The sequence below is a fragment of the Heloderma suspectum genome, chromosome 4 (genome assembly GCF_057233095.1).
Source record: "Heloderma suspectum isolate Gila_16-S chromosome 4, 16-S_ref, whole genome shotgun sequence".
NCBI classification, from domain to species: Eukaryota; Metazoa; Chordata; class Lepidosauria; order Squamata; family Helodermatidae; genus Heloderma; species Heloderma suspectum.
This window is the reverse complement of record NC_139461.1, coordinates 245,400,790-245,426,486: the sequence shown is the minus strand read 5'-3', so window position 1 is coordinate 245,426,486 and position 25,697 is coordinate 245,400,790. Positions and strand designations below refer to the sequence as shown.

The 25,697-nt window shown below is 44.6% G+C and overlaps 1 protein-coding gene and 1 long non-coding RNA gene across 4 annotated transcripts in view; one reads left to right on the top strand and one right to left on the bottom strand.

Moving 5' to 3' along the window:
- The window catches only part of LOC146348425 (uncharacterized), a 30,704-nt gene extending 23,435 nt beyond the window's left edge, over window positions 1-7,269 (top strand). The window contains exon 4 of the long non-coding RNA XR_014790632.1: window positions 6,091-7,269. This is a non-coding gene — a long non-coding RNA (uncharacterized LOC146348425). The remainder of the gene's footprint in view (window positions 1-6,090) is intronic.
- Window positions 1-25,697, bottom strand: part of DEF6 (DEF6 guanine nucleotide exchange factor) — a 51,915-nt gene that overhangs the window by 11,292 nt on the left and 14,926 nt on the right. For 2 of the 3 annotated variants that reach the window (XM_084853086.1, XM_084853087.1), the window contains exons 2-5: window positions 14,575-14,715; window positions 10,949-11,134; window positions 2,144-2,371; window positions 244-390 (exon numbers count right to left, since the gene is read on the bottom strand). In XM_084853086.1, the coding sequence (XP_084709212.1) occupies window positions 244-390; window positions 2,144-2,371; window positions 10,949-11,134; window positions 14,575-14,715 (702 nt within the window). The remainder of the gene's footprint in view (window positions 1-243; window positions 391-2,143; window positions 2,372-10,948; window positions 11,135-14,574; window positions 14,716-25,697) is intronic. The other variant, XM_084853088.1, reaches the window with a different exon arrangement.

Below are 25,697 nucleotides of genomic sequence, written 5' to 3'. Positions count from 1 at the left end.
AGACACCCAACACATGAACAGAGATGGAGCTAGCCTGGCCTCCTTATGAGTAAAAGAATAACCAATCAGGGTCCAATTCAAATTGCTTAGTTTAACCTACAAAGCTCTTCAGCTTGGGAAACAGGTGGGTGCTGTTATTACTTCTTATTGATTTGACTTTATTTGATGAGTTTTAATGTTTTAATTACAACTTTTTTATTTTATCTGTATTTTATTTTTGAGCACAATTTTTAGTCCAATTACCTCCACACATGAATTTCTGTCCAAAGAAATGCTCCCCTTTTTCTCCTTACGTTCCTCACTCATATAGTAAGATAGATCACTGGGCTTTAGGGTGAACCATCGCTCAGACCAGTTCCTCCTCAGATGACCTTTCTTCCACAGATAGCCCTGCTCCCAACCAGGGTGGGGACGGAAGAGAGAGGCAGACACATTGTAAACAAAGCATTGCATCAAACATCTTTGCTAGTCTCCACTTATCAAAGATTTGTGTCACAAAAGGGCCAAATCCTATTATCAATTTGGCACATTCAGAGTATGGATCAACTGGACCAATGCACGCTTTGGCACACTGAAAAGCAGTTGTGTGGATACCAAGTGGCAACGCAACCCACGTTTACTGCGGCCTGCTTTACACACACAGCAGAATGAGGCAGGGGCATGCTGAGGTGGTAGAATGGACTGCACTGCTTTGAACTGCTGGTGCAGGATCCCATTTCTGAATACTCCTTTATATTAAAACTTCTACACAAACGGAAAATCAGCACAGCTCCAGAGGGTCTAGGCCAGAACAGTTCTTCTTGAAATACTAGATTTCTAGTTTGTTTTTACATGGAGGAACCATTCAGATGTGGTATCCCTCACCTGTAGAAGAAAGTGGTATAGTCCATTCTACCACCTTATTGTGCTGCATTTGTAAACCCAGGCTATGTCACCACTTAACACACTTTTGGCAGCTTTGCCACAGAGCAATAAGTGGGGATAGATGTGCAAGTCCAGTGCATGGTGCTAAAGTCTACATGAAGCTAACCAAGCAACATTCTCAACATGTTGTGAATACAGTTGGGTCAATTGGTCTCCTGTTCATCAGATACAGGTATAGTTATCAAAAAATATCTAGGCATATATACATGCATGTTTTATATGTGCATATTCTATATACCCTGATGTAACAGATAACCTAGATCACTAGCATCATATAAGGTGGCATCCAAGTGGCATCTTCCCACATGGCTAATTTAGTCCTGAAGCACTAAACCAGAAGTGGAGAAAAGTACTATTGACTAGCATGGGGTTTTGCACTCCAGCCTTTGCTTTTGAATGTGGTGCATACTGATTCTGCTACACCCTGGTCTGCCAACTTGACTCGTATGGTCAACTCATATTCATGTGGCTTGTGGGTATCAAGAATGCTGACTTGTTTTCCTTCCTCTTTGTGCAGTGGACCTAGCAGAGTAACCTACTTCTTCATTAGCACTTCCTCCATAATGCTGTAATCTCAAAGCGCTTCCAGAAATGGAGGCAGGGGGGAATTTCTAGCTATAGGCATACTGAACTGGCACACTTGACATCTAATAAGCCACAAGAATATTGGGATTCCTGATAGTCCAAATGGCAGATCAGGATTCAGCAGGGCGAGTGTAGGAGATTCAAAAAGAGGGATCAGCCTGCAACACCTCACACTAGTTGGTAAATACAGCAACTACCTCTTGGTATGCAGAACCCAGAAGAAAATGCAGCATGAATGCAAGCCTTGGGGAGCTACCACAAACTCGTTTGCATATACAATTACCACTACAAGGGAAAAGATAGACAGGCATCAGTACTGGCTCCCTGGTCTCCCACCAGCTGGCTGCTCTCCTGGCCCCTTTTACTTTATTGTACCACTCCTCTCTTACGTCCAGTATCACTAATTAGATCATGCTTCCAAACATTAAGTGTACTTGATATCATTGTCCAAAGGGTAACTAGTGAACATGGTCCCCATCAAGCCAATAATGTCTTTTCCAGAGAGAAAGAAGCCTCTGCTGGACACCTTTGTTTCTGGTTGCTACAGCAGTATAGATTATTTGCAATTTTAGGTAGTTCCACAAGCCCAAGCAAAGTATTTCCCCCTGGTCCTAACCAAGCAAGAGTTCTTTACCTGTTTGAGCACATCCCCTATGATCTCCTGGTAGACCTCTTCAATTGCCATGCTGATGGCCTCACGTTCAATCCCCCGCAGGAACCGACCTGAATTTACCAGGTCTAGGAACTGCCAAACTGTCAAGCCACTCTGCTGCTGGGTTTCTTGGGAAAGGTAGTCATCTAACTCCCCACTATTGAGCTCAATGCTCATGGCTGTGCAGATTTTCTTCAGGAGATATTCCACCTGAAATGAGTGGGGGAAGTCAGCAAGGAAGGGCTCAGACCTATTTCCCACCTCTAGGAATCAGTCTTAGTTCTCTTGGAATCATAGGCATTTCCTTTTTGCTCAGGGTGCATGGGGCATTTCTTTTCAAAGAAGAGCCTTCGTGATTCAATATCCTTATTACTAGTACAGAATCTTATTTCAGGAGAAAGCTGTATTCCCTCGCTCACGCTTTCCTTTGCCTTACACTTACTCCCACCTCAAGCTTTCAGTTCCACATCCAACCTGAGAAGTTCTCCTGGACGTTTTAGGACATAAGAACATAAGATGAGCCATGCTGGATCAGACCAAGGGTCCATCTAGTCCAATATTCTGTCCACATTGTGGCCAACCAGCTGCCCACAGGAAACCCACAAGCAGGACATGAGTACAACAGCACCCTCCCTGCCCCCATTTTCCCCAGCAACTGGGGTACATAGGAAACTGGTGTACATAGGCACAAACTTAAACAGCCTGGGCTCAATTCTTTATGCTGTAGTATAACCTCCAGGTTAGATCACTATAGTGCACCTTATGTGGGGCTGCTTTTAGTGCAACTGCTGTTAGTGCAAAACATGGCTGCTAGATTGCTAACTGGGACTGGGTGTTATAATCATATTACAACTGTGCTACACTAACTATACTGGCTCCCAGTCCCAGTTTGGAGCCCACTACAAAGTGCTGGTTTTGACTTTTAACTGTTTCCATATGTACCTACCCATACATTAAGATCTTCAGCAGAGGGGTTTCCATAGGTGTTCCCACTATGTGAAGTGAGGCTGGTGGCTACCAGAGAGAGGGCCTTCTCACTGGTGGCACCTTCCCAGACAGATTAACTTGATGCCTACTTCATTGTCCTCTCTGTGCCAGGCAAAGACCTTTTTATTTTCCTGAGCTTTATAGATGGAATTTTAATCTTGCTGACTATTTTATGCTGCTCTTATAATTGTGTGCTCTTTTTGTATTTACATTTAAATTGTTTTATTCTTTTTGCAAACCATCCTGGGGATATTATTGAAGGGCAGCATAAAAATACTTGTATCAAACAAACAAGTAATGATCAGCAACAATTTAGGTTATTTTAATGACCTTTTTGATTAAGCAAGTACATAGGATAATGCATAATAAAATTAGAACTTTCATTTTCTGATCTGGCTGATCATTTTCCTGACTGCAGAAAAATGGGTCCTTTCCATGCTAGGACCCTGTATCACAGCCAAGACATTGCTCTTCCACAATGAACCTGAAGCAGAATTGTAACTGTGGCTCCACTTTTAAAATAGTGCTATATTCCTCATAAAAATTCCACAAAGCCTGTCCCCATGGGAAACAGCCTAAGTATGTTTATTTCAAAGTGACTCCCATTCAGTTCAACAGAACTTACTCTTTAGAAATTGTATTTACAAATATACATGTGGACAAACTGCTTGGAGGACTGAGGCCTACTACTTGTTCTTTAGATCCTTGCCCATCCTGGCTCGTGAAATCTGCCAGAGCTGGGCTGGATATCTGGACCTCGGAGGCAGTAAACGCCTCCTTGAGGAACGGCAAGGTCCCCGCAGCTTTGAAAGAAGCTGTGGTGAGGCCCTTGCTGAAGAAACCAAATTTAGATCCCATGTTTCCAGATAAGTACCGCCCTGTGTCAAATTTGCCATTTTGGGGCAAGATGCTAGAGCATGTGGTGGCCTCACATCTCCAAGCCGTTTTGGATGAAACTGATTATTTAGATCCATTCCAATCAGGTTTCAGGCCTGGTTATGGGAAGGAAACAGCCTTAGTCGCCTTATTTGATGACTTACGCCGGGGAATGGATGGGGGGAGTACTACCCTGTTGGTTCTTCTGGACCTCTCAGCGGCTTTCGATACCATCGACCATGCTATCCTTCTGGATTGTTTATCTGGACTGGGCTTGGGAGGCACAGTTTTAAAGTGGGTCCGGTCCTTTCTGGAGGAGCAGTCTCAGAAGGTGGTGCTGGGGGACTTTGGTTCCACCCCATGGTCATTAGCCTGTGGGGTGCCGCAAGGTTCTATCTTGTCCCCCATGCTTTTTAACAGCTACATGACACCTCTGGGGAAGTCATCAGGAGGTTTGGGCTGAAATGTCATCAGCAGACAGATGATACTCAGCTCTACCTCTCATTTCCATCTGCACATCCCAGGGAGGCCGTGGAACTCTTGAACCAGTGTCTGCAGGCTGTTTTGGGAAGGATGAGGGTTAACAAGCTGAAACTTAATCCATTAACTTAAACTTAGTACTGTGGGTTGGGAAACCAGGTACTTCATATGGAGGTTTACAACTGGTCTTAGATGGGGTTGCACTCCCCCTGAAAGACCAAATGCACTGTCTGGGAGCTAACTGGGGAAGCCCAGGTGGCTGCAGTGTCCAGCAGTGCTTTTTACCAGCTTAGGGCCACAGTTGGCGTACCAGCCTATCTGGAGAGGGTGGACCTTGCCTCAGTTATCCATGCACTAGTCACGTCCAGGCTGGACTACTGTAATGCATTATATGTGGGGCTGCCTTTGAAGACGGTTCAGAAACTCCAGCTTGTGCAGAATGCGGCCACCCAAGTATTGGTGGGGGCGATTCGATCATATAACGCCTATACTGCACCAGCTGCACTGGTTACTGCTGTGTTTCCGAGCCCAACTCAAAGTGCTGGTTTTGACCTTTAAAGCCTTAAATGGTTTGGGACCAAGTCACTTGAAGGACCATCTACACCTATATCAGCCTGCCCGCACTTTAAGGTCAGAAGGAGAGGCCCTTCTCATTTGCCCACCTATGACAGCAGTCAGGTGGGTGAACACACGTGAGAGGGCCTTCTCTGCAGTGGCCCCACATCTTTGGAACAAGCTGCCATCAGAGGTCTGCCATGCTCCCTCATTGCGGTCTTTTAAGAAGGCCTTGAAAACATTATTTTACCTTGGCCTTCTACTGATATGACTGCTACTGTTGCTGCTGTTAACAACATTGTTGGTTTTATTGTTGGTTTTAATTGTTTATTGTTGGCTTTTATTGTTTTTATATTTTTATCACTTTTAATATTTTAATTGTTTTTATGAATTTTATTGTTGTAGGCAGCCCTGGGAGGGCTTCTGCTCTGAAAGGTGGCTAAGAAATATTTTAAATAAATAAATAAATAAAAATTAGGATTGCAGTTTTCAAATCAGGAACTTCCCTTCTTTAGGAACTAACTCAGAACCGCCTCTTTCCAGGTGGCTGGGATCACCCCCTCTCACAAGGAGTCCCCTTCTGCTTGATGTTATCAGCCATGAAGGGCAAGATCCAGAGGACATGTGGTAGCTTGTAATCCTCTGAGAATCCTGTCCACCTCATCAGGCTTCAATAATTGAAAATCCTCCCACAGAACAGAACCAGATGGCGTTCTGGATACATTCATTGACTGAACTGTAGCACTTGTAGCATCCAAGGCACAGTGGACGCAAACTATTTCACTCCACAAAGTGTCTTGCATACATGTCACAGGGTGCTTCTGAGGGCACTTGTACATTCAACTGTGGGCCAAGCTGGATGAAGCCCTGAATCACTTGGAAAAGCTCCCCCAAACAACATCCCAATTATACAATGGTGGCAAACATGTATTGCTTCTTTGCCACCATCACCACCATAGAGTAGGCACAATAATGTGCTCTTACCTGTGATTGATTTATGTGCATTGAGTTTTACATCACTTCTGTTCTAGCCATTTCCTTACCAGCATCATCACTCCCAGTTCCCGAGTAAACCAGAGGGGCTCACAAGACTTTGCACTGTGGGAGAAGATGCTTAGGAGCGATCCTGCCAACCACCCACATCATTTCCAAACCAGAAGGACAACACAGAAAATATCATAATGCAATGTTGGGGCACTGGTGTCTGGATTCTCTGTAATAACTGAATGAACAAGCGATGTTAATTCCAGAGAAAATTGCTAAAGTGGGAACAACCATGGAGAGACAATCTACCTTGTTAACTTCATATTTCAGTGGCTTTCTTCACAATAATCACATATAGTCATAGTTATGAATCATATGAATAATTACTTTATTTTACAAAGAATTACTTTAACTATCAACAGAAATGTAGAGTTCTGAAGAGTCAGGATCTGTCAGAGATGATGGATAAAGACTCCAGGGATTAAAATCTGGCCTAATGTCAACTGATATCAATACTTTTTGCTGCTGAAGGAGGTACCTCTCACATGTGCTGAAATGAATAAGAAAGTCGATTCAAGATCTGAAGGGGAAAGGGCATAATTCTGGGGAGAAAAATGTGCCCATTTTTTAAAAGGTTAAAATCAACTATTTTTCAGATGTAATTATTTATTTGGATGGGTTTTTTAAAAAACACACACGCAGGCACGCACACACAATAACAACTAATTTTTGAGAGTGCCTCCCATTCAGATGCTATGTTTCAAACCAATAATTAAGTTTGAATTGCCACCTGGTAAGCATCCTGCCAGCTGGCTTAGAATGTCATACAGGCTAGAAGCCTGAAATGGTAGATGAAAAAGTAGAAAAATCCAGGTCTGTTGCTGTGGGTCATAAAACACATGGATACAATAATGAAGCCAGGCAATGATCTCTTCTGCCTCTTTCTACTGGTAGATGCAAGCCCCTGCAGCTAACAACATGAAGTTGCATGTGGGTTCCTTTATCTGGCCTGCGTTTTTCTTCCAGACTGGGTTGTGGTAGTGAGAATGCTCCAACCCACCCACCAGTGCCCTCTAGTATTGATCTACCTTCTTACCAACCTGTCTCCTCCTAGTGCTACCTGAACTCCAAGTCTCTTCTTACCTGGCAAGCTAGACCAGTTCTCCATATCTCTGTGTAACCTAAGCCAAGTGCCTGCGGCAATAAAAGAGTGGTAACATCAAGGCAGCGCTAAGTGAATGGACTGGGAATATTTTTTCCATGCTTCTGACCCCTGCAATCCAGACCTGCTAAGCTAGTCTCTACACAGCTGACAAAAGCTAGCAGGCAACACGCACAGGCTGCGCAGCTCATATGGCTGGCTTTAAATGCAGCGAGTATGAATGTGTGCTAGTGTCAGGGGTGTTTCTGAGTGCAGGGAGTAGGAGAGCAGTTCAGATTCTGAAGGAGAACCATCAGACATGGGGGAGGTGTTTTCCCAGGCTAGTCCAGATATGAGAAGGCCTGCTTCTCAGGTTACAAACGTCCAGATGGCTGAGCTTGAGGGTCCCTCCTCACCCCACCCCCACTGTGAGAGGCAGCGAACAGGAGGAGGACCTAATAGATGCCAAGCGTGGGTGCAGGGCAAAGAGAGAGAAGGAAGGGGTGGAACTTAGACGGTCTACCCGATTGGCCTTGTGTGAAAAGCTGCGCTTAGAGGTCTCACGACAAGAGAGGGACCTCCCCCCTTAAGTTAGGCTAGCGAGGCCGCCTCCCTTTCAGACATTGGGCAACTCTCATAAATTCCATTTGAATCCCCTGAAGGCATTCCTTGTAGATGCAGAGTCTCTGAGAATTTGCATCTGTATGGCCCTGTGAAGTAATGGATTAAAAGCTGTAGACTGAAGCCTCTCATCTATGTTTGGGTGTGATGTGAAGTGGGGGCTAAGGGAATCCTGACAGCTAGAGGGAAAGGTGGTGTCTGCCTTTCCCCTGGGACACTGTTGCACCACCATCTGTGATATGCAAAGCTGTCTAAAAACACCGTAAGTCTGCAAGCCTATTCCCATTTATCCAAGGGTAAGCCCCATTGAACTCAACAGGACATACATGTGAGTACACATGTATAGGATTGCTCTATTAGTCTCTGAAAATTTATTACATATTTATCCTAAATATTTATACCCTGCTTTTCAACGCTATACTTTCTGAAGGCATCTGCCAACAACAGATTAAAAACAATACAAGTGCTTCATAATCCTCCATTGTGGATTATTACTACACTATAGGTGTACTATATACTATACTATAGGCCTACACTATAGTAATAGGCCTGGCGTCAGCACATGGCATAGTCAAGCAAATGTTGGAACTCTGAGGCCCTAGAAGGGCCTGCCAGTGCTGATGCCTGCCCCCACTGGGCTGGGCGGGCCCCTTTACATTTTTCCTAGTGCAGAAAGGAGTGCCAGGCAACTGTTGCTGCTTGTGGTGAGCCGCCATTGGAATTTCCCCCACAATATCTAATGGCCCTGCCCCTAATACAGAATTGCTCCTCCTGAGCGATGGCACATCAAAATCAATTCTGAGAGCATTCAGATAGCTGCTTCCTGTACGCAGCAGCAGCCTGGGGCTCCTCTCAGTGAGCTTTTCTGCATGAGGCTGTTAATCTATTGTATCTACTTTTGGTTTCGTCACAAAATTAAGGTCCGAGCGCTACAAAAGGAGCATGTCCTTTCCTGCTTTTCTGCTACATAACTCTATGTGGCACAGTGGTATAGTGGAATAGCGCAAATGCACAAGAGGAAATTGCGCTTTCTTTCACTTTCACAATTAAATGCTGCATTTTCCCTGCTCTAAAAAAAACTTGCCAAAAGTGCAACGCAGAAGCGAAACTTCAGGGTCACTACATCATCTAAAGAACCCATAAACAACTGCGAGTAGGGAATGACAAGCACACGATAAATAAATGCTTCGTGTAGAAAAGCCCATGGCCTCAGGAATCCATTTGCTGCTGGGTGCCCCATCACACCCTGCCCCCACTTTGTACCTGTTGCCATTTCTGCTACTTGCTGGGCTGCCTGGTAAGCCTACCACAGCCCAGCCCAGCCCAACAACAGGGAGTAGAGAGCAAATGTGTGACCAGTAACAGTGGGGAGAGAGGGAGGGACAGAGAGCCCACCAATGGGGGAGGGAGGCAGCAGAGGGGGTTGCCCAGAGCATCTTGAGCCGGCCTTGCTACTGAATATAAAATGCTAGTTAATGCACAACTCCTAACAGCAGTGGCTTAGTTAGAAAGACAGCTCAATTTTTTCAAGAGCTGAAGAACAGGAAATGCCTTGGTGGGAAACAGGAAGCATAGCTGATGACTATATGCGTACGCAAGTGCCATTTTCTGCTGAGCTGCTGGTGGCGGGGGGATGAGACAAGGCCAGCAGACAGCAGGGTACAAGGGAAAGGATGCTTGATGCATCCAGACATCAGCCAATCCAGGGGATGTGGTCGAAACTGCAAGAACCCATGATATGCACTTCTTTCTGGCTAGACTTTTCTTGGCTTCGGGGCCAATGTGAGTGGGGTTTCAGTCTCCGGTATTTAGATTCACAAACCACCTGATTGAGATTTTGCCTCTATTAATAAATAAAAGACTCCCTCCTTTCAACATGCCTTGTGGAATTTAGAGATTATTGCTGTTATTAGTGGCTTTACTTGACTGAACCACATTTCTCGACTGTAATTAACCCTTTGGGCGGAGTCAGCCTGTTTTGGATTCATACATCAGTGTGTTCAGAATGGGTGTGTCCAGACCAGGAATTTTTCAGTCTACAACAGATAAATTACACCAGCAGCATGCTGCTTCCTGTCCTTGTGCTCACTAACTGGGTCTCCTCCCCTCACCCCCAGCAAACATACTCACGCATGTACTGCATTAATCAGAAGCACATGTTTTTGCATGACTAGCCTTGACAGAAGTCTCATGCTGCCCCATTTCCTGGCCATTGTTCAACTCCCCCTCCAGGCTAGCTTGTTTGCTTTTTAAATGGTGAATCTGTGGCACTGCACTTGTGCATCTGTTCATGTAGCCCAGGGGTGGGGGACTTCCATGGGTTGGGGGGGGGGTTCGGCACACACCCCTGCTTCTGCTGCCGCACCAGCAAAATTTGGCAGTGTGGTGGCGGCGGTGAGGAAAAATAGCCTGCTTTTCAAGGCAAACACATGGCTTGCTGTCAAAATTCAGCAGTGCGATGGGTGGGAAAAGGGGCTATTTTGCCACAGGTAGACCAATAGCCAGTTTCTCATGGACCATGCCATAGCTGCTGGTGGCTAAAATTGTGGGCAAGAAGGTGGGCTCTTGATTGGATCCAGACAGGCTACATAAGCCTTAGGGTCATCCATTGCTGAAACAACACAGCTCCTATGTTCTCTGTACCCCAGCTACAATTCCCACATTTCTGACTCTCGGTTTTCCCTTGATCCTGGGACTGTGCTTGTTCCTTGGCTTTCTCTTTCATACTTGATCCAAGCTTCAGTCAGCAATTCTGCTAACGGGTCAAGCTCAAGCAAGATAGCAGGGTATTCATAACTGCCAGACAAACTGGGGCTATAAGGGAATTCTCATGACTGCTTGCATGGAGATGTGCAGTGTGGGGAAATGTAGAAAAGAGGATCTCTTGTTCACTTGGCTACACATGGCGCAATCTCAAGCAGTGTTATCAGGTTACGTGAGAGGATGCATCGTAGGAATCGGCAAATCTATGTAAAGAAAGTTAGGATAGCTTGCTGTATGACACTTATGGTCACATAATTGGGCTTCACACAATTATTACAGTTGCATGGTGAAACAAATAATACAAAACATGCCACATATGACTCATCCCTTATCACAAGTGCAACACAAGGAGAAAGAAAAGTACTTAGAAGCAATCATACCTCATCTGGAACCATAACAAGAGGGTACTTGTCTTCAGACAGAAAATTAAAGACACACCAGAGCCTGAAAGCATCTTCATGGGATACAACGCTGTTTCCATTCCGGTCTGGCTTGTAATTCTTCTTTGCTGTCAATGTCCAGCAAAGCTCATCAAACCTCTCCTTGACAAAAGTACCTTCTTCTACCTGCAAACAAAATAGCAGTGGTCACTCTAGCTTTCCATTATTAGTTTTTCCTGCTTTAATATCAGGATGTGGTACTGAAAAACTGCCTGGTAAAGTATTGGTGGCTGTTATATGTTTCTATCTAGCAACCACAGCACACTTTGAGAACCACTCTGTGTGAGATAGATAATCATATCTATTCTCATTTAATAGATGAAAAAGCCAAAAAATGAAAATTAGTGACCAGATATGACAGAGGACAAGACTTTTGTCCCTTAAGCATTGTATAGGAGAGGACATTTCAACAGGTGCAAGTTGTCATATGGGGTAGGGTTTAATCACATAGCGACGCTTAGGTGACATCGAATCAAACACTGGAGTAGTCCCTTTGAAATTTGGTCATCATAATCATAATGGTTCAATCTTTAGCAGCTGAAAAGACATATTTATAATCTGATGATGGTCAGTATTTGATCTCATAGCATCCTGGTTTCAGCAAGCAACACTTTCAATTTCTGCATAATTTGCCTAGCTATTTATTGAAAGGTTCTCCCTTGTTGAACACGCAATTGTTGACACAAAAAGTGAAACTCATAAAAACTGAGTTCAGTTCTGCCAGATAGAGGAGATACTCATACAACAAAAATTTGTTCAGCTGAGTTATCAGGTCATATACTTCACAGCAATCAGTGAGAGTTTAATCAAGAGTAAAAGGTTAACATTAAAGAACTTCAGAGCATGTGCCTACAAAGCAGAGTGGTCAGCCTGACTGCTAACTGTTCATGTGCAGAATTTTGTTTCACATTCTGAGCCAGAGGAGAATTTTGCTAGGGAATTATGTTCAATTCATAAAACATCACAGCAGCCTTCCACAATCTGGTGTACTTCAGATTTGTTGGACTGCAACTCTCAAGAGTACCAGGTTGGGAAAGCTGCATCACAGCATTGTGAGCAGGGCAAATTTGTGTTCCAAATTAGGTAATTCTAAACTTCAGGGACTTCACTAGCAGGGACCTATGCTAGATTACCCAGAAGTTACTGCCAAAATTTAGGAAAACATTCCAACAATAAAATACATTTTTTTTTAATGGTCTGTAACTGTATAATAATAAACTGAAATACACTTTTCTAGTTTGAACCCACGGAATGCTCTTTATGCAGATGAATGTAAGGATGTTAAAGCACATGGACAATAAATTCATATAGTGTTTTTCAGTTGTCAAAATGCATCACATGAATTATCTAGATGTAGTCCAATCCTGTAAGCTAAGACAGTATTATTATTCTCCATACTTCAGGGGGTGGGGCTGAGAGAGGGTAGCTTGCCTATAGCCACCTAGTGAGTTTGTGACAGAGGCGAGATCTGAACTGAGGACTTTCTGATTCATAGCTCAGTTTCTTAGAGAGCAATCCTATGGCCCCTAGACAGCATCGGGAGGGCCACAGTATTGTTCAGTTTCCTGGCTCTGACTTCAGAGCCAGGAAACTGCGCTCCCTGCCCTTTCAGAAAATGGAGTGCAGAGACCAGGAAAAGGGGGCATTCCTGGGGACAGGGAGGAGAGACCGGGGCAGCAGCAATACGATGTATCCTCTCACTGCCCCAGCCTCCTTCCCTCCCCCTTCCCCATAGCCTCCGCTAGATGGGTGAAATCGCCTGTCTACCAGAAATGCAGGGTGGCTGGAGCATGGAGGCGAAGATCACCTCCACTTTCCTCCCACCCTGCACTGGATACTCGGCAGCCTCTGAGTTTGAAGGCTGCCGACTATCCACATAGGGTTGTGCCCTTAGCCACTATGCTACACCAGCTTGCTTGCTTGTTTGCCTGCTTGTTCTGGGGGCTTCTTGCATGGCTAGTCTCTAGCTACTGTTTTGTGATTTTATCCAGCAAAAGGTAGTCATGCCACCATCACACTAAACAGATGTGCCAGTTCTTGAACTGGCTGATGGGGACAATAAGCATCATAAAATGGCCATCATCCTTGTGATTTGTAGCTGGGCGCCACTTACATAGTTGTCTGCATATAATTGGCATTCACACTGCTTGGAGTGGGAGGTGACTGGCAACTAGCCGGAAATTCAGCCCATGTCCCATGACTCTCCCCTAAAGCCCTACATTTAATGTGAGCACTGAAACCTAGCATTACATAATTAGGTCTCGACCACATCTTACAGTCCTATAAAGTGTGTGTTTTACATGGAAGGATCCTAAGGCTACATCTGTACAAAAGCTGTCTGGACTCCCTGTTTGGCAAATATCTTTTTCCTCAGGATATAAATATGCCCCTAGCTAGAAGTCTAATTATGCAGATGGTACCACCTGTGTCGGCTCTCCAGTGGCCCATTAGCTGTGTGGACAAGTGGAGAGCCAACGAGGACTGAAATCTCCAGAGCACTGCAGAAGTGCATCTGATTCTTGAAATGAGCACTCTGTTGATGTGCCCTAATTCTGTCCATACATTAAACTCAAGCAGATCCAAAAGCCAGGCTGTTACTGGGCTCCCCTTTCCCCTTCCATCCCTATCAAAGCCTCTGTCAATTCTGAGACTGAAGATACAGGAAGCAAGTAAGGACAGGTATCTGAGATACGTGTGAATGAGAAACAGCATAGATTCAAGCCCATCATCCCTGCTCATTCATGTATGGGAGCATAAACAGCTCCAAATCAAACAGGACCAGGGCATTCTCATTAAAAACAAATCAAAACAGAATATTCCTAATTCTTAAATAGATTGTATCAAGACCTCTCTGCTCTTGCTGTAGATCATGTCTCATGACCATTTTGCATCTGCTTAAGCACCAGCCTGCATGAAGGTATCTCCAATGATGTTTCTAATTAAAAGCTGATCAGAGCAAAATACTGAAAGCTAGACAAATATCCTAACCACACTTACTTGGGAAGAAGTCCCACAGAGTGAAATGAGTCTTACTTCCAGGTAAGCACATGTAAGATTGCACAACACAGATTTCTTGAAACAGAAGGCTCAGAGTTGTTGTTTTCTTTAAGAATTGGAAATAGCAACTCTACTCCTATATGCTGGTATGGTATTTGTAGGAACAAACAACTTGGATACTACAGCTGAGTTGGCCAAGAGGATAAGAAGGTGATGGCCAAAAGGCCCTCATAAGAAGCCATTCCTATCTAGTATTTTATGTCCCACCAAAGACTGGAACTGTCCATTTATCTAAAGCAGGGGTCAGCAACTTGTGGCCCTCCAGATTTTTTGGCCTACAACTCTCATCATCCCTGACCATTGGCTGTGTTGATTAGGGCTGATGGGAGTTGTAGGCCAAAATATCTGGAGGGCCACAAGTTGCCTACACCTGATCTGAAGCATCTAAGACAGAAGTGTGGAACCTGTGACCCTACAGAGGTTTATCTGGAGGGCCACAGGTCCCCCACTCCTGATCTAAGAGGAAGGCACTTCAGGCAGCAGGAAGAGTAAAAGAAAAAGGGGCTTACCTTGTCCAGGATGTATTTGTTGAGATACGGCATATACCCTTGACTTGATACTGGCCCATCATCATCATCTTTGAAATGTTCCTCCAGTGCCACAGGATCATGGGGGATACACAGCACAGTGTAGAGGTTGTGAGAAAGCACCTGGGAAAGTAAAAGAAAGCAGGCATTCCAACAATCAGGTGTGTGCATGGGGGGGGGGCGCCATACTGTTCACATATTCGCTCCATTTGTGTATCAAGCAAGAAGTGGGGTGGGGGAGGGTTCACACATGTCCTCACTGTCACATTCCTATCAATGCTAACATTAGTTTCTCCATACCACCTCAGTTTAGTCATGATATGTGATTAGCAAGCATGGCTATCGACACAATAGCCCTGCAATACTTTTTCTTTTTTTTTTATTAAAGTCTGGATTATGGCACATGATCAAATTTTGCAGTGTTTTCCTGTTTGATCTGTGGCATTTTAATGCTTTAATCATTCAACATCTCAGCAAACAGGGAATACCCCATATATCTGAAAGGCTTCCCAGAATGCACTCCTAACCCACAACCTGCAATTACCCTGAAACACCTCAAGAGAAAGCAGGGAACTCTTCAGTAAGGAAATTATGGACCGAGGGATTAACCTATTCAGACTTACACCCAACTCATAAAAACGTTTATTTGGAAGTTCAAGTAAGTCCTGCTTGTTTCAAGTGAACTTACTGTTTCCTGCTTAGCACTGTAACGTGTTAGGAGTGTACTGCTCGATTCAATAGGGCAGCCATCCCCAACCCAGTGCCCTCAAGGTGTGTTGGACTACAACTCCCATCATGCCCAGCCAGCATTGGGGAAGGCTGCAATATGGGATAAGACCATGTGCCTTTAATTCTCAGATAAATTAGAAGGTGCAGCTTCTACTACTACTGCAGTACTGGATTACCAACTTTTTTTCTGGTGGGGCTCTTGTGCCTTTCACAGCCATGTGACAGGCGGAGATTCAACAGTTGAACCTTGTAACATTAACTAGCTCCATGCTGTGGAAACTATCAGCTGCTGAAACGTCAGTCGTCATGCAGCCATTATGGCACAGTGGCCCTGCCAGGGAAAAAAAGCTCGTAACCTTGCAGCAACACTGTAATGAAAGAGTAACTATATGCTGAGAATTTCCCTTCAGTGCAAATATTAGAGGTACAGGAGACCCTGTCCTGCACTGAACGTCTCAGCTCCAATTTGCCATCCCCCTAACCAAAGAAGTATAAGGCACAAAACAAGGCAAACCCTCTCTCCTCCAAAATCAAGCTGTAATTAGCTGGCATCATTCAAACCTTGCCCTGTTGATCTTTCACATCCAGCCCAAAATGCTGTTATTGAGTGCTCAGCTGTTGGAGGGTAAATAATCTCTGAACAATGTAACATTCTCTCCTTTGTTCTAGTATGCAGTACTTCTGGAAGTGAGATACGTGCTGTTGTAAAGCGGATGTTCTGCTTGCTGCAGATGCATGAGCTGCCTGCCACAGATGTCTTGGGCTTGATTTGGTACAACTGGGAAAAGTTTACATAAAGTGCAAATTGGGTCTTCCAAAAGACCACATTGCTGAGGTGGGTAAGCTTAGTTAGAAGGTTGCCAAGGAAGGGGTTTGCCTCTGCCAAAAAATTACTGTTATCCACAGACGGAGAGTTTTCCTGAGAGCCATACTGGATGTGGTGTAGGTTATCCACAACTGGATCTTCCAACATCATTTTCTTACATTAAAAACCACAGAGGCCTACAAATTGAATCAAGGCTAAGGGGCTAGAAAAGAAAACATTTATTTATTAACAAACTGCTTTTCTTTATGAAGAAACTCAAAGTGGCTAATATGCAATTTAAAACGAACTAACATAAAATACAATAAATATAAACAAGATAAGAAACACCAGTCCCAAACAACAGTATAAAGAGCAGGAGCAGGCCACAAACAAAAGTCCCCATATCACAGGCTCGCAATAATTAGCAACACACAGAAGAAAATGGACAACAAATATCCCGAGCAACTTCAGCTGGTTCCAGAACATGTCTGCAGAGTCAAAGTGACCTGGGTGTTCCATATTTGGAACCCTTGATGTCTTTTCCTCTCAAAAAGTAACCATGGGCAAGGTGCCACAGACCTGATCTACATCAACCCTGAAGATGCTATTAACTTGCTATGAAGAAGGGGAAATCTGTGGTCTTAACAGCTTAATTCAGGATCGCAGCCCTTTCATTCTATACTCTATAACTCTTGCTTTGCTTAAGTGGAAACCACTAAAGCAGGATCCTGCCTGCTCTCCTTAATGATCATCCATAAAAGGCTTGTGAGCAGTAGTTTAATTACTAAAAGAAATTTCTTCCTATGTACCCTAAAATACTCTGGCAGAAAACAGTTAAACTAGCCCTAAATCCCAAATTACTAAACCTATTTTACTTATTTATTTTAAAGTTTATCAACCATGCTACTAATATTGTTCTTCAAGGCAGCTTTGAATAAAAAGCAGTGAAATTAAGTATTAAAGGGGGGGGGAGAACTATGTGTTGTGTATGTACTCTCTCTCTCTCTCTCTCTCACACACACACACACACACACACACACCAGAAAGCCATTAATTGCATGCATGCGCTTAGGGCTTTTCCCCTTTTTATTTGTTATGAAGATTTAATAATCTGCTCTTCAGCCCAAAAGTTTCCAGAGTGGTGTGCAAGGTTTAAAATTACATACCCTTGAGTACCAAATAAATAAAATACCCTAAATTTTTCAAAAGCTTTTTGTCCTATGGCCCAAAAGAACACACTGACAGAACAACACTGTACATATCTACTCAAAAGTAAGCCTAATTGAATTCAATGGGATTTATTTCCAGATGAGTATAGGTTAGATTTCAAGCTCTGCCTATAAAGGGAAAATGCTGATGTTGGGAATTTTCTGTTGCGACACTCCTCTTCCAAGCCCTGGTTGCACATACCTCTTTAAGGCTACAATTCTATGCACACTTTCCTGGGTGCAAATTCCACTGAACACAGTGGAACTTTCTTCTGCATAAACATGCATAGTATTCTGCTGCATATCCCTTATCTGCATCCTTCGGTAATAAAAACTGGAAATAATCCAGCAAAGGTGGGACCTCAGATGCGGTCATGTTACATAAATCTTTATAACAGCCTTCCCCAACCTGGTCCCTCTAGATGTTTTGGACTTCAGCTCTCAGCATTCCTGACCACTGGCCATGCTGGCTGGGACTGATGGGAGCTGAAGTCCTAAGCAACTGGAGGGCACCAGATTCTATGATAAGTTGGGGAGAGCGGCTCTATAAAGACTTGAACCTCGAAACCAAGCTGAATCAATCCGCAGTCTTAGTTTCATTTTCACTTTCACTTTCACTGTCATTGTGGCTGAAAAGGCATCTCCATGGCTCAGTCTGCTTTCAACTGGCCCTTCAAAATTTCATCGATTTTTCATCCAAGCCCAGGGATGCTTCCTTCTAGCACTATCACTCAAAAGGCATCATGTACATAGCTATTCCATCTTCCCTTCCTTAAGGGTTTTTTTGTGGAAAGGGAAAAGTGGGAAGAAGTTTTGGGAAAAATAGGAGGGTTATAAGTGGAAGACAGATGTCATCTCAATCCCTTCCATAAAATGCTGTGCATGAGGCAGGGCAATTATACAATAAAGGCCTCATCCGGAAGCACCCCAAGACACTCATCACAACAGAAGCTCCCAAAGGACATTTCAGGGAACTTGCCAGCCTTGGGAGCAGTAACCCCCTCCCACTCATGTTCCCCAGCAATTGGTATATATCTATCATGACTAGTAGCCATTGATAGCCATCTCCTCCATGAATTTGTTTAATCCCCTTTTAAAGCAACCTAAGTTTGTGTCCATCACTACATTTTGTGATAGTGAATTCCATGGTTTAACTATGCACTACGTGAAGAAGTACTTCCTTTTGTTTGTCCTGAATTTCCCACCATTCAGCTTCATTGGATGACCCCAGATTCTAGTATTACAACCATGAGAGAAAAAGTCTTTCAATTTTTTTCCACACCATGCATAATTTTATAAAATTCTCTCATGCCCCCACTTACTTTCCTTTTTTTTTCTATTCTAAAAAGCCCCAATTGGTGTAATCTTTTCCCATAGGGGAGTTGCTCTGGCCCATTGATAATTTTGGTTACCCCCTTTCTATATTTTTCCAGCTCTAGACTATCTTTTTCAAATGTGGAAACTGGACCAGTACACCATATTCCAAGTACAGTTATACACTACATTTGTATAGTCCTATACAACATTTTACAAATTTAGTCTATTGTTATAGCTGTTGGGTAAATGTTTAATTATGTATTTATTTGAATGCTTTATTATGGTCTCTACTATTAAAGAATTCTATTGAAAGAGCTCAATAAAATATTTCTTTAAACATTATGAAGCGCAAAAGAAAGAATGATTCCTGAAAGACCAACACATTTATTGTGGTGAAAACTTTCACGGGCCAGAGGCTACTTGGTTAAATGCATTGGACCATGTTGGCTCTGGCCTACTAAAGCTTATGTCACAATACATTTATTAGCCTTTAAAATGCCACAAGACTCTTTGTTGGTTTTGCTGCAACAGGCTAACATGACTATCTTTTCTGGAAGTGGAAAAAGGAGACAAAGTAATAAAACTTACCAATCTAGTTTCTTCATCCGCTCTTAAAGGCAAGCAACAAATAAAGATATGAAATACAGGCTTTAGTATCAGTTAAATCATACAGCTGTGGTTTGATGACTCAGCATTTTCTGCTCCTAAAAATATTTCTTGCAGATTTAAACAGCCTATATAAGGCAGAGGTCAACGTGTGGCGATCAAGAATTTAGTCACAGAGATGGAAGAGGCATGCAGGCCATGTGGGAAGGGAGAGTGGGATCTCAGCGCATTTAGGCATTACTGTGAAAGGGGCTCTACATGCATAAAACTAGATGTTATGACCCCAGTCCAGACCATCAGGCAAGACTCTGACAATGTAGGGGAAGAACTATCAGAAGTAGGAAGACCTGTGGCACCAGTCACAGAAGTGCTGAACCCAGACCATGTTCCCCAGCAACTGGTGTACCTAGGCATACTGCCTCTGATACTGGAGGTAGCATACAGCCATTAGGAGTAGTAGCTATTGATAGCCTTCTCTTCCAGGAATTAGTCCAACCCCCTTTTAAAGCCATCCAAAGTGGTGGCCATCACTACATCTTGTGGTAGCGAATTCCATAGCTTAACTATGCACTGTGTGAAGAAGTACTTCCTTTTATCTGTCCTGAAGCTCCTCCAATCTGCTCCCAGGTTCTAGCATTATGAGCACACCGGCAAAACACAAGGCAGGAACTAGCTGACTGACTGAGAGGCCACAGTGCTAGGCTCCAGGCAAGAGGAGAACCACCCCTTTAAAGCTCTACACTCTTCTGGGAAGCAGCAGTGACTGGGAGGGGTGTGTGATTTGGCCCAAGAAGGATCAAAGGTCTCAGTTGGATTCCAGACTTTACTGGAGCAAGTTGTCTGCTTGGAGCTATCCAGTGCCCTGCAGTTTCAGCCTGACCCAACCTGCATGACTAAGCTACCCTCCAGTGTTGGTCGTGCCCTGTAAGCTCCCACTCACAGGCAGGATAGGACACTGTATGCCTGTAGGAGTCCTCTGTGCAATCAGGAGCTCTTGCTGACCAGGGTTCCTGGTCGCTTGGAGTCCTACATGCACACAGCTCGACACACTTGGGGCCTCCTTCACATTCATGCCTAATGCACGGCCCTCAGGAGGCGTGAGCAGAGGGCACAATCCCACTTCCTGACTCAGCCCTGAGATTCCTTCCAGTGCAGGTGGGCAAAGGAATATGGTTAGTGAAGTACAACCTAGTTACTGAAAGTGTGTAGGGGGGATCCATGGCTCAGTGGTAGAGCACCTGATTTGCGTGCAGACGGTGCCAGGTTCAATCCCTGGCATCTCCAGGTAAGGCTGAGAAAACTCCTGCCTCTAACCCCGGAGAGCTGCTGCCAATCAGTGTCAGCAACACTGGGCTCGATGGACCGATGGTCTGACTTAGTATACAGCAGCTTCCTGTGTTCCTACATTCCGAAGTGTGTCCAAGATTGTGTGCCCATCCCTATTGCCTGCATATTTTTCCTTATACATCTGTAAATTAAAAAAAGAATAAGCTAGAGACTTGTTTTTAATGAAAGATGAAAATTCAGGGCAGAGGTCTAGAATATCCTTGTGTGCGCCATACAGGCTACCATAGACAGACAGACATGCATGAGCGCACACCATGGTTGTGTTTAGTTATATGTTGTTCGTATATATTGTCTGTGTGCTTTTGTGTAAATGGCTTTTAAACCTTTTATATTGTACTTAATGTTTTAACTTCTGTAAACCGCCCAGAGAGCTTCAGCTAAGGGGCAGTATAGAAACGCAATAAATAATAATGGCTACTGTCCTACATTGGGATCAGCTCGGGATCAGTATCTGGCACATTGCCTCCTTCCTTTGGCACTGAATAACTAATCAGATGAATTTCCACTTTTTTCCTTCAGATGTTGTGCTCTATGATCAGAAAGGCTTGTCACTTTTGGCTTCCGTCTGTCTGGTTTCATACCTATCAAAACACTCCTTTTTCTCCCCTCTCCTCCTCCATACATTTGCACCCCTGCTTAATGCAAGTCCATCAGTGTTCAGTCAGTGCCCAAACCTGCATGGCTAGGCCAGGTGCCTCCAAAGGGCTGTGTATGGGATGATTCCATGACTGAGTTATATGCTTGCTGCAAAACACACATGTTTTCCCCTGCCTCTTCTGGCATCCCCAGTCCCAGACAAGGAGCTGTAATCTGGGCTGTGACAACATCTTCTCTGTATGAGATCACTTGTTGGGTTGGAGTGAACACTGTTCTTTGCTCTAATTCATAGCAGCAGCTGTGCTAGTCCAGTGCCTCCTGGGTAGGAGACTTGATGATTACTGGCCCAGCTTAGTAATTAGACACATCCAAATATTCATTCCTCTCTCACTGTTTTTCCAGTCACATGCCTGGCCTGACCTAAGAACATGAAGATCCCCTCCAAATTCTTGGCTGGGCCCTGAGATTCCTGCCAAGTACAGGTGGGTACAGGGATCGGATCAGTGAAATCCAATCTAATCGTGTCCTGTGTCTGCTGCAGATTGTGGCTGAACTCAGTGGTGGTCACACACTAGTGTGCACATTAGCCTGGGCAAGTAGCCAGCTTAACACTTCAGGCATTTGCTGATTTACAATAATTGAACTCTCACACAAAAGCTCTGCTGTAATTTCAAGCACATTATAAACAACAATTCCTGGTCTTAATGTGCCCTCTCCCTGATCCATATCATTAGCCATATTTGTTCAGCCAAAAGCTACCTGGCATAAATCCCCACCAGGAGGCATAGGCAATCTGGTGCCTTCCCGATGTTTTGGATTACAGTTCCCATCAGCTCCAACCAGCATGACCAATGGTCAGGGATTTCAAGATTTGTAATCCAAAACATCTGGAGGGCACCAGGTTGCCTACCCATCTTAGAATCTGAGCCCCAGGGGTGGGCAATTTATGGCCACCCAGCTGTTGTTGAACTGCAATTCCCATCACCCATCACCACTGGCTATGCTGGCTGGAGCTAATGGGAGTTGCCGTCCAACAACATGTGGACAACCACAAGTTGCCCACCCTGATTTAAGCCTTAGATTCTAGGAGCTTGAGACAATTCACCGCAAGGAGCAGCGCAGTGCCCATAAACCAAGTGCATGTTCCAGAGTCAGTGCCATTGCAATCTCAGAGTGGATAAAGGCAGTGATCTCATTCCAGCCAGGGAGTGGGAAGGAACACCCATATTTCTCTCAGTAATACTGCTTTTGGAATAGGCAGGGCTGTTCTTCATGCCCCAGACCAAAACAGTGCTTGAAAGACCGGTGCACTATCTCCAGCCTGGCAGGGGTCCCCGGTCAAATGGCAATAACCTGGTTCGGATGATACGACAGCCCATCATGGGTTAACTTCCCCTTGAGAAGCTGCGGTGTGTGCCGGCCACCATTATGAATATGCAATCCCCAACCAGGGGTTCTCATGTCATGCAAACCCAGCCAGCAGGGGTTATTTGAGGGCTAAACAACCCCCGCATAACCCACGATCTGTTGTAGGGTTATGTGAGAGTTCTTTAGCCTCAAATAACCCCCGCTGACTGGATTCACACAGCACAATAACCTCCTAGCAGGGGTTGCATATTCATAATGGCAGTTGGCACATGCTGCAGCTCCTCAGGGGTAAATTAACCCTCAATAGGCTGTCATGTCATGCGAACCAGCCCAATATGTCCCAAAGACTTCTGGTGCAGAGGCCTCTGTCAGGATCTAAAATTACATGGGGAGAGACCAACATTGGTCATTGCTGCTTCAGATACCTCAAAATGCTCTGCTTTGAAAAGTCTTCACTGTTCCAAGCAAGTGGGGCATTTCATGCAGGCTGATACCATACATTCCACTGCAGTGCTGGAGAGAGGAACATAGAGAACGAAATGCCAAAAATGCAAGAGATAAAAGGAAAGAGTGAATGCCCTGAGCAAATATAAATGAAGAGAAAACACAGAAAGGCGAACAGATATACACACCAGCCTTCCCCAACCTGCTGCTCTCCAGATGTGTTGGACTGTATCTTCCATCATTTCCACCCAGCATGGCCAGTGGGGGGGGGCATGCCTACTCTTTGTATGTGCAGGCCCCCAATCCAGATTGCAACCATGGGGGGAGGGGGAGACTGAAGCTCCCTACCCCCCTTCCATATGCATGACAGTTCCTATCTAGATAGCTTCTTCCTGCCTACACTGGCTGTTGTGAAAGAAGAATCCTGTACTCATCATGGGCATTGCAGGCTCCAGGATTTTGGAGGCCCTTGGGCATGGCACCCTCAGCTGTAGATGCATAACCTGGAAGAGGTGGGACCTGTTGAGAATTGTCTTGGGCTGCAGTGGATCTTGGATACTTTGTGCAAAGTTGAAATGGCAGCACTGTTAGGGCAGTGGGTCCTTTGCTGGTCTTGGGGCCTTGGCAAATGCCCAACAGTACGCCCCTGTGCAGCTAAAACATAATTAATATTGCATGTTGTTTGGACCCAAGATCCTTCAAGGCGGAGATGCCTAAGACTGAAACCAGAATCCTTATACACAGCCAGTGATGGAGACTGCAAGTGTGTCCATCTGTAGTTATTTGTATCCACCATTCTATGTGAATGGTGGCTGTTAAAAGAGTGCCAGTGATGGATCACAGAGAGAGGCCCCCTGAGAGTATTTGGTTGTGGGCTCCTATCTCCTTTAATCTGGTCCTGAAAAAGCTAGTTTCACTGATTCAGGCAGGTGGTAAATATGCATTCTGCCTGGTGCCATTTCCCTTATCTTCAGCACACTGGGTCTGTTTCTCTAAGCTGAATGTGGAATTATAATCAGCTTTTGTGCGGCACAGAATCGTGCTCTGCAACAGGCGCCAGCATGAGCCAGGGGTGGAATGTTTAATGCAAGAGGAGAATGACAGCTCCTTTTCTTCTCACTGGTTGGGGATGCATTTGAGACAATTGCTGGGGACTGGAATGATCCTTCTGGTTTCAAATCAGGAGCTTGCCTTGAATGTTAAAAGGTGACAAGATGCTGCTTATATGGCAGATCCAAGGATGGGCAGCCAAAGCACTATAACACAGAGGGAGGAAGCATTGCTTAATGGTCAGCATAAGTGCAGGCCCCAAAACTCTTTTCTGTATATGCTGTGTTCCTGAGTCCTTTTGAAAAAGGATTTCAGCATCATAGGGGAAAGACAAAGGACAGATTCAAAGCCCTGGATCCTGTGTGGAAACAGAGAGATGGATGTGCTACCTGTCCGTAGTTTAGATGTCACATCTCTGCCGTATCAGATTAATAAATACCTATCTGCCTCTTTTTTAGACGTAGCACAATTGGACGTATGCCGTATCTGCCATGGACTCATTGGGTGGTCCCGTACAACTCCCCCTCTCTCATTCTCAGTTCCCCATCTGCAAAACGGAAACAACACTAACCAGTGTTACAGGTTTATTGTGAAGATGAAAAGAAGGGAAATGTGTGAAGAACTTGCCCTGCGTGGTTGTCATGAGGATAAAACAGGAATGTCCCGGGTGCACAGCAAAAAGCTTCTTGAGGTAAGGATAGCCTACAAACGTGGTTGAAAGCCAGAATAATTGTGGAGCTCAGTAGTAGAGCACATGCTTTGCCTGCAGGAGGTCCCAAGTACAATCCTGGCACCCCTAACTGGAAGGATCTGCTTTCGAGTGATGGGAAAAACCTCTGTCTGAGGCCCCAGGAGAGCTGCTCCTAATCAGAGTGAACAATTATGGGCTAGATGAACATGTATTCCAGCCTGGTATAAGACAGCTTTCTACTTTCCTAATAAACCGGGTCTTAGCAAAAGTTGCCCGTTCTATTCCCTTTGGATGCTTTCAGCAACACAACTGTTAGGCACGAAGCCAGACCCAGTAAGAGGTATAATACACCCAGTGGAGGCTGGTGGCTCCGATGTCAGTGGGGCAGTGAATCCACTCCAAGTCTCTGTCAGAACCAGCTCCACACCTTGATTAGATCCTTTAGAGTTCTGACTGGTTCTGACTGAAACCCGGAGCAGATTCACCACATCATGGACATTAGAGCCACCGGCCTCCACTGAGTACACCATCATGAACCATAGAGTCCAACCCCCTGCTCAATGCAGGCAATCCAGAGCTGAGCATTTCCAAGAACTAACTGTCCAGCCTCTGCTTGAAGACCTCCAGTGAGGGAGAACCCACCAACCCTTTAGTCACTGGTTCTAATGCCAAAATACTCTAACCATTCTGCTTACTGCTCAACTGGAATCTACCCTCCTAAAACTTAAACCCGCTTCATCTAGCCTTGTCTTTTGGGGCAGAACAAGTTTTTGCCTTCTTCGGTGTGACAGACCTTCAAGTATTTGAAGAGTGTTATCATGTCCCCACTCAGTTTTCTCTTCTCCAAGCTAAATATACCCAGTTCCTTCAATAACTCCGCACAGGACTTGTTTCCCATACTGCTGACCATCTTCACTGCATTCTTCTGAACCCATTCCAAGTT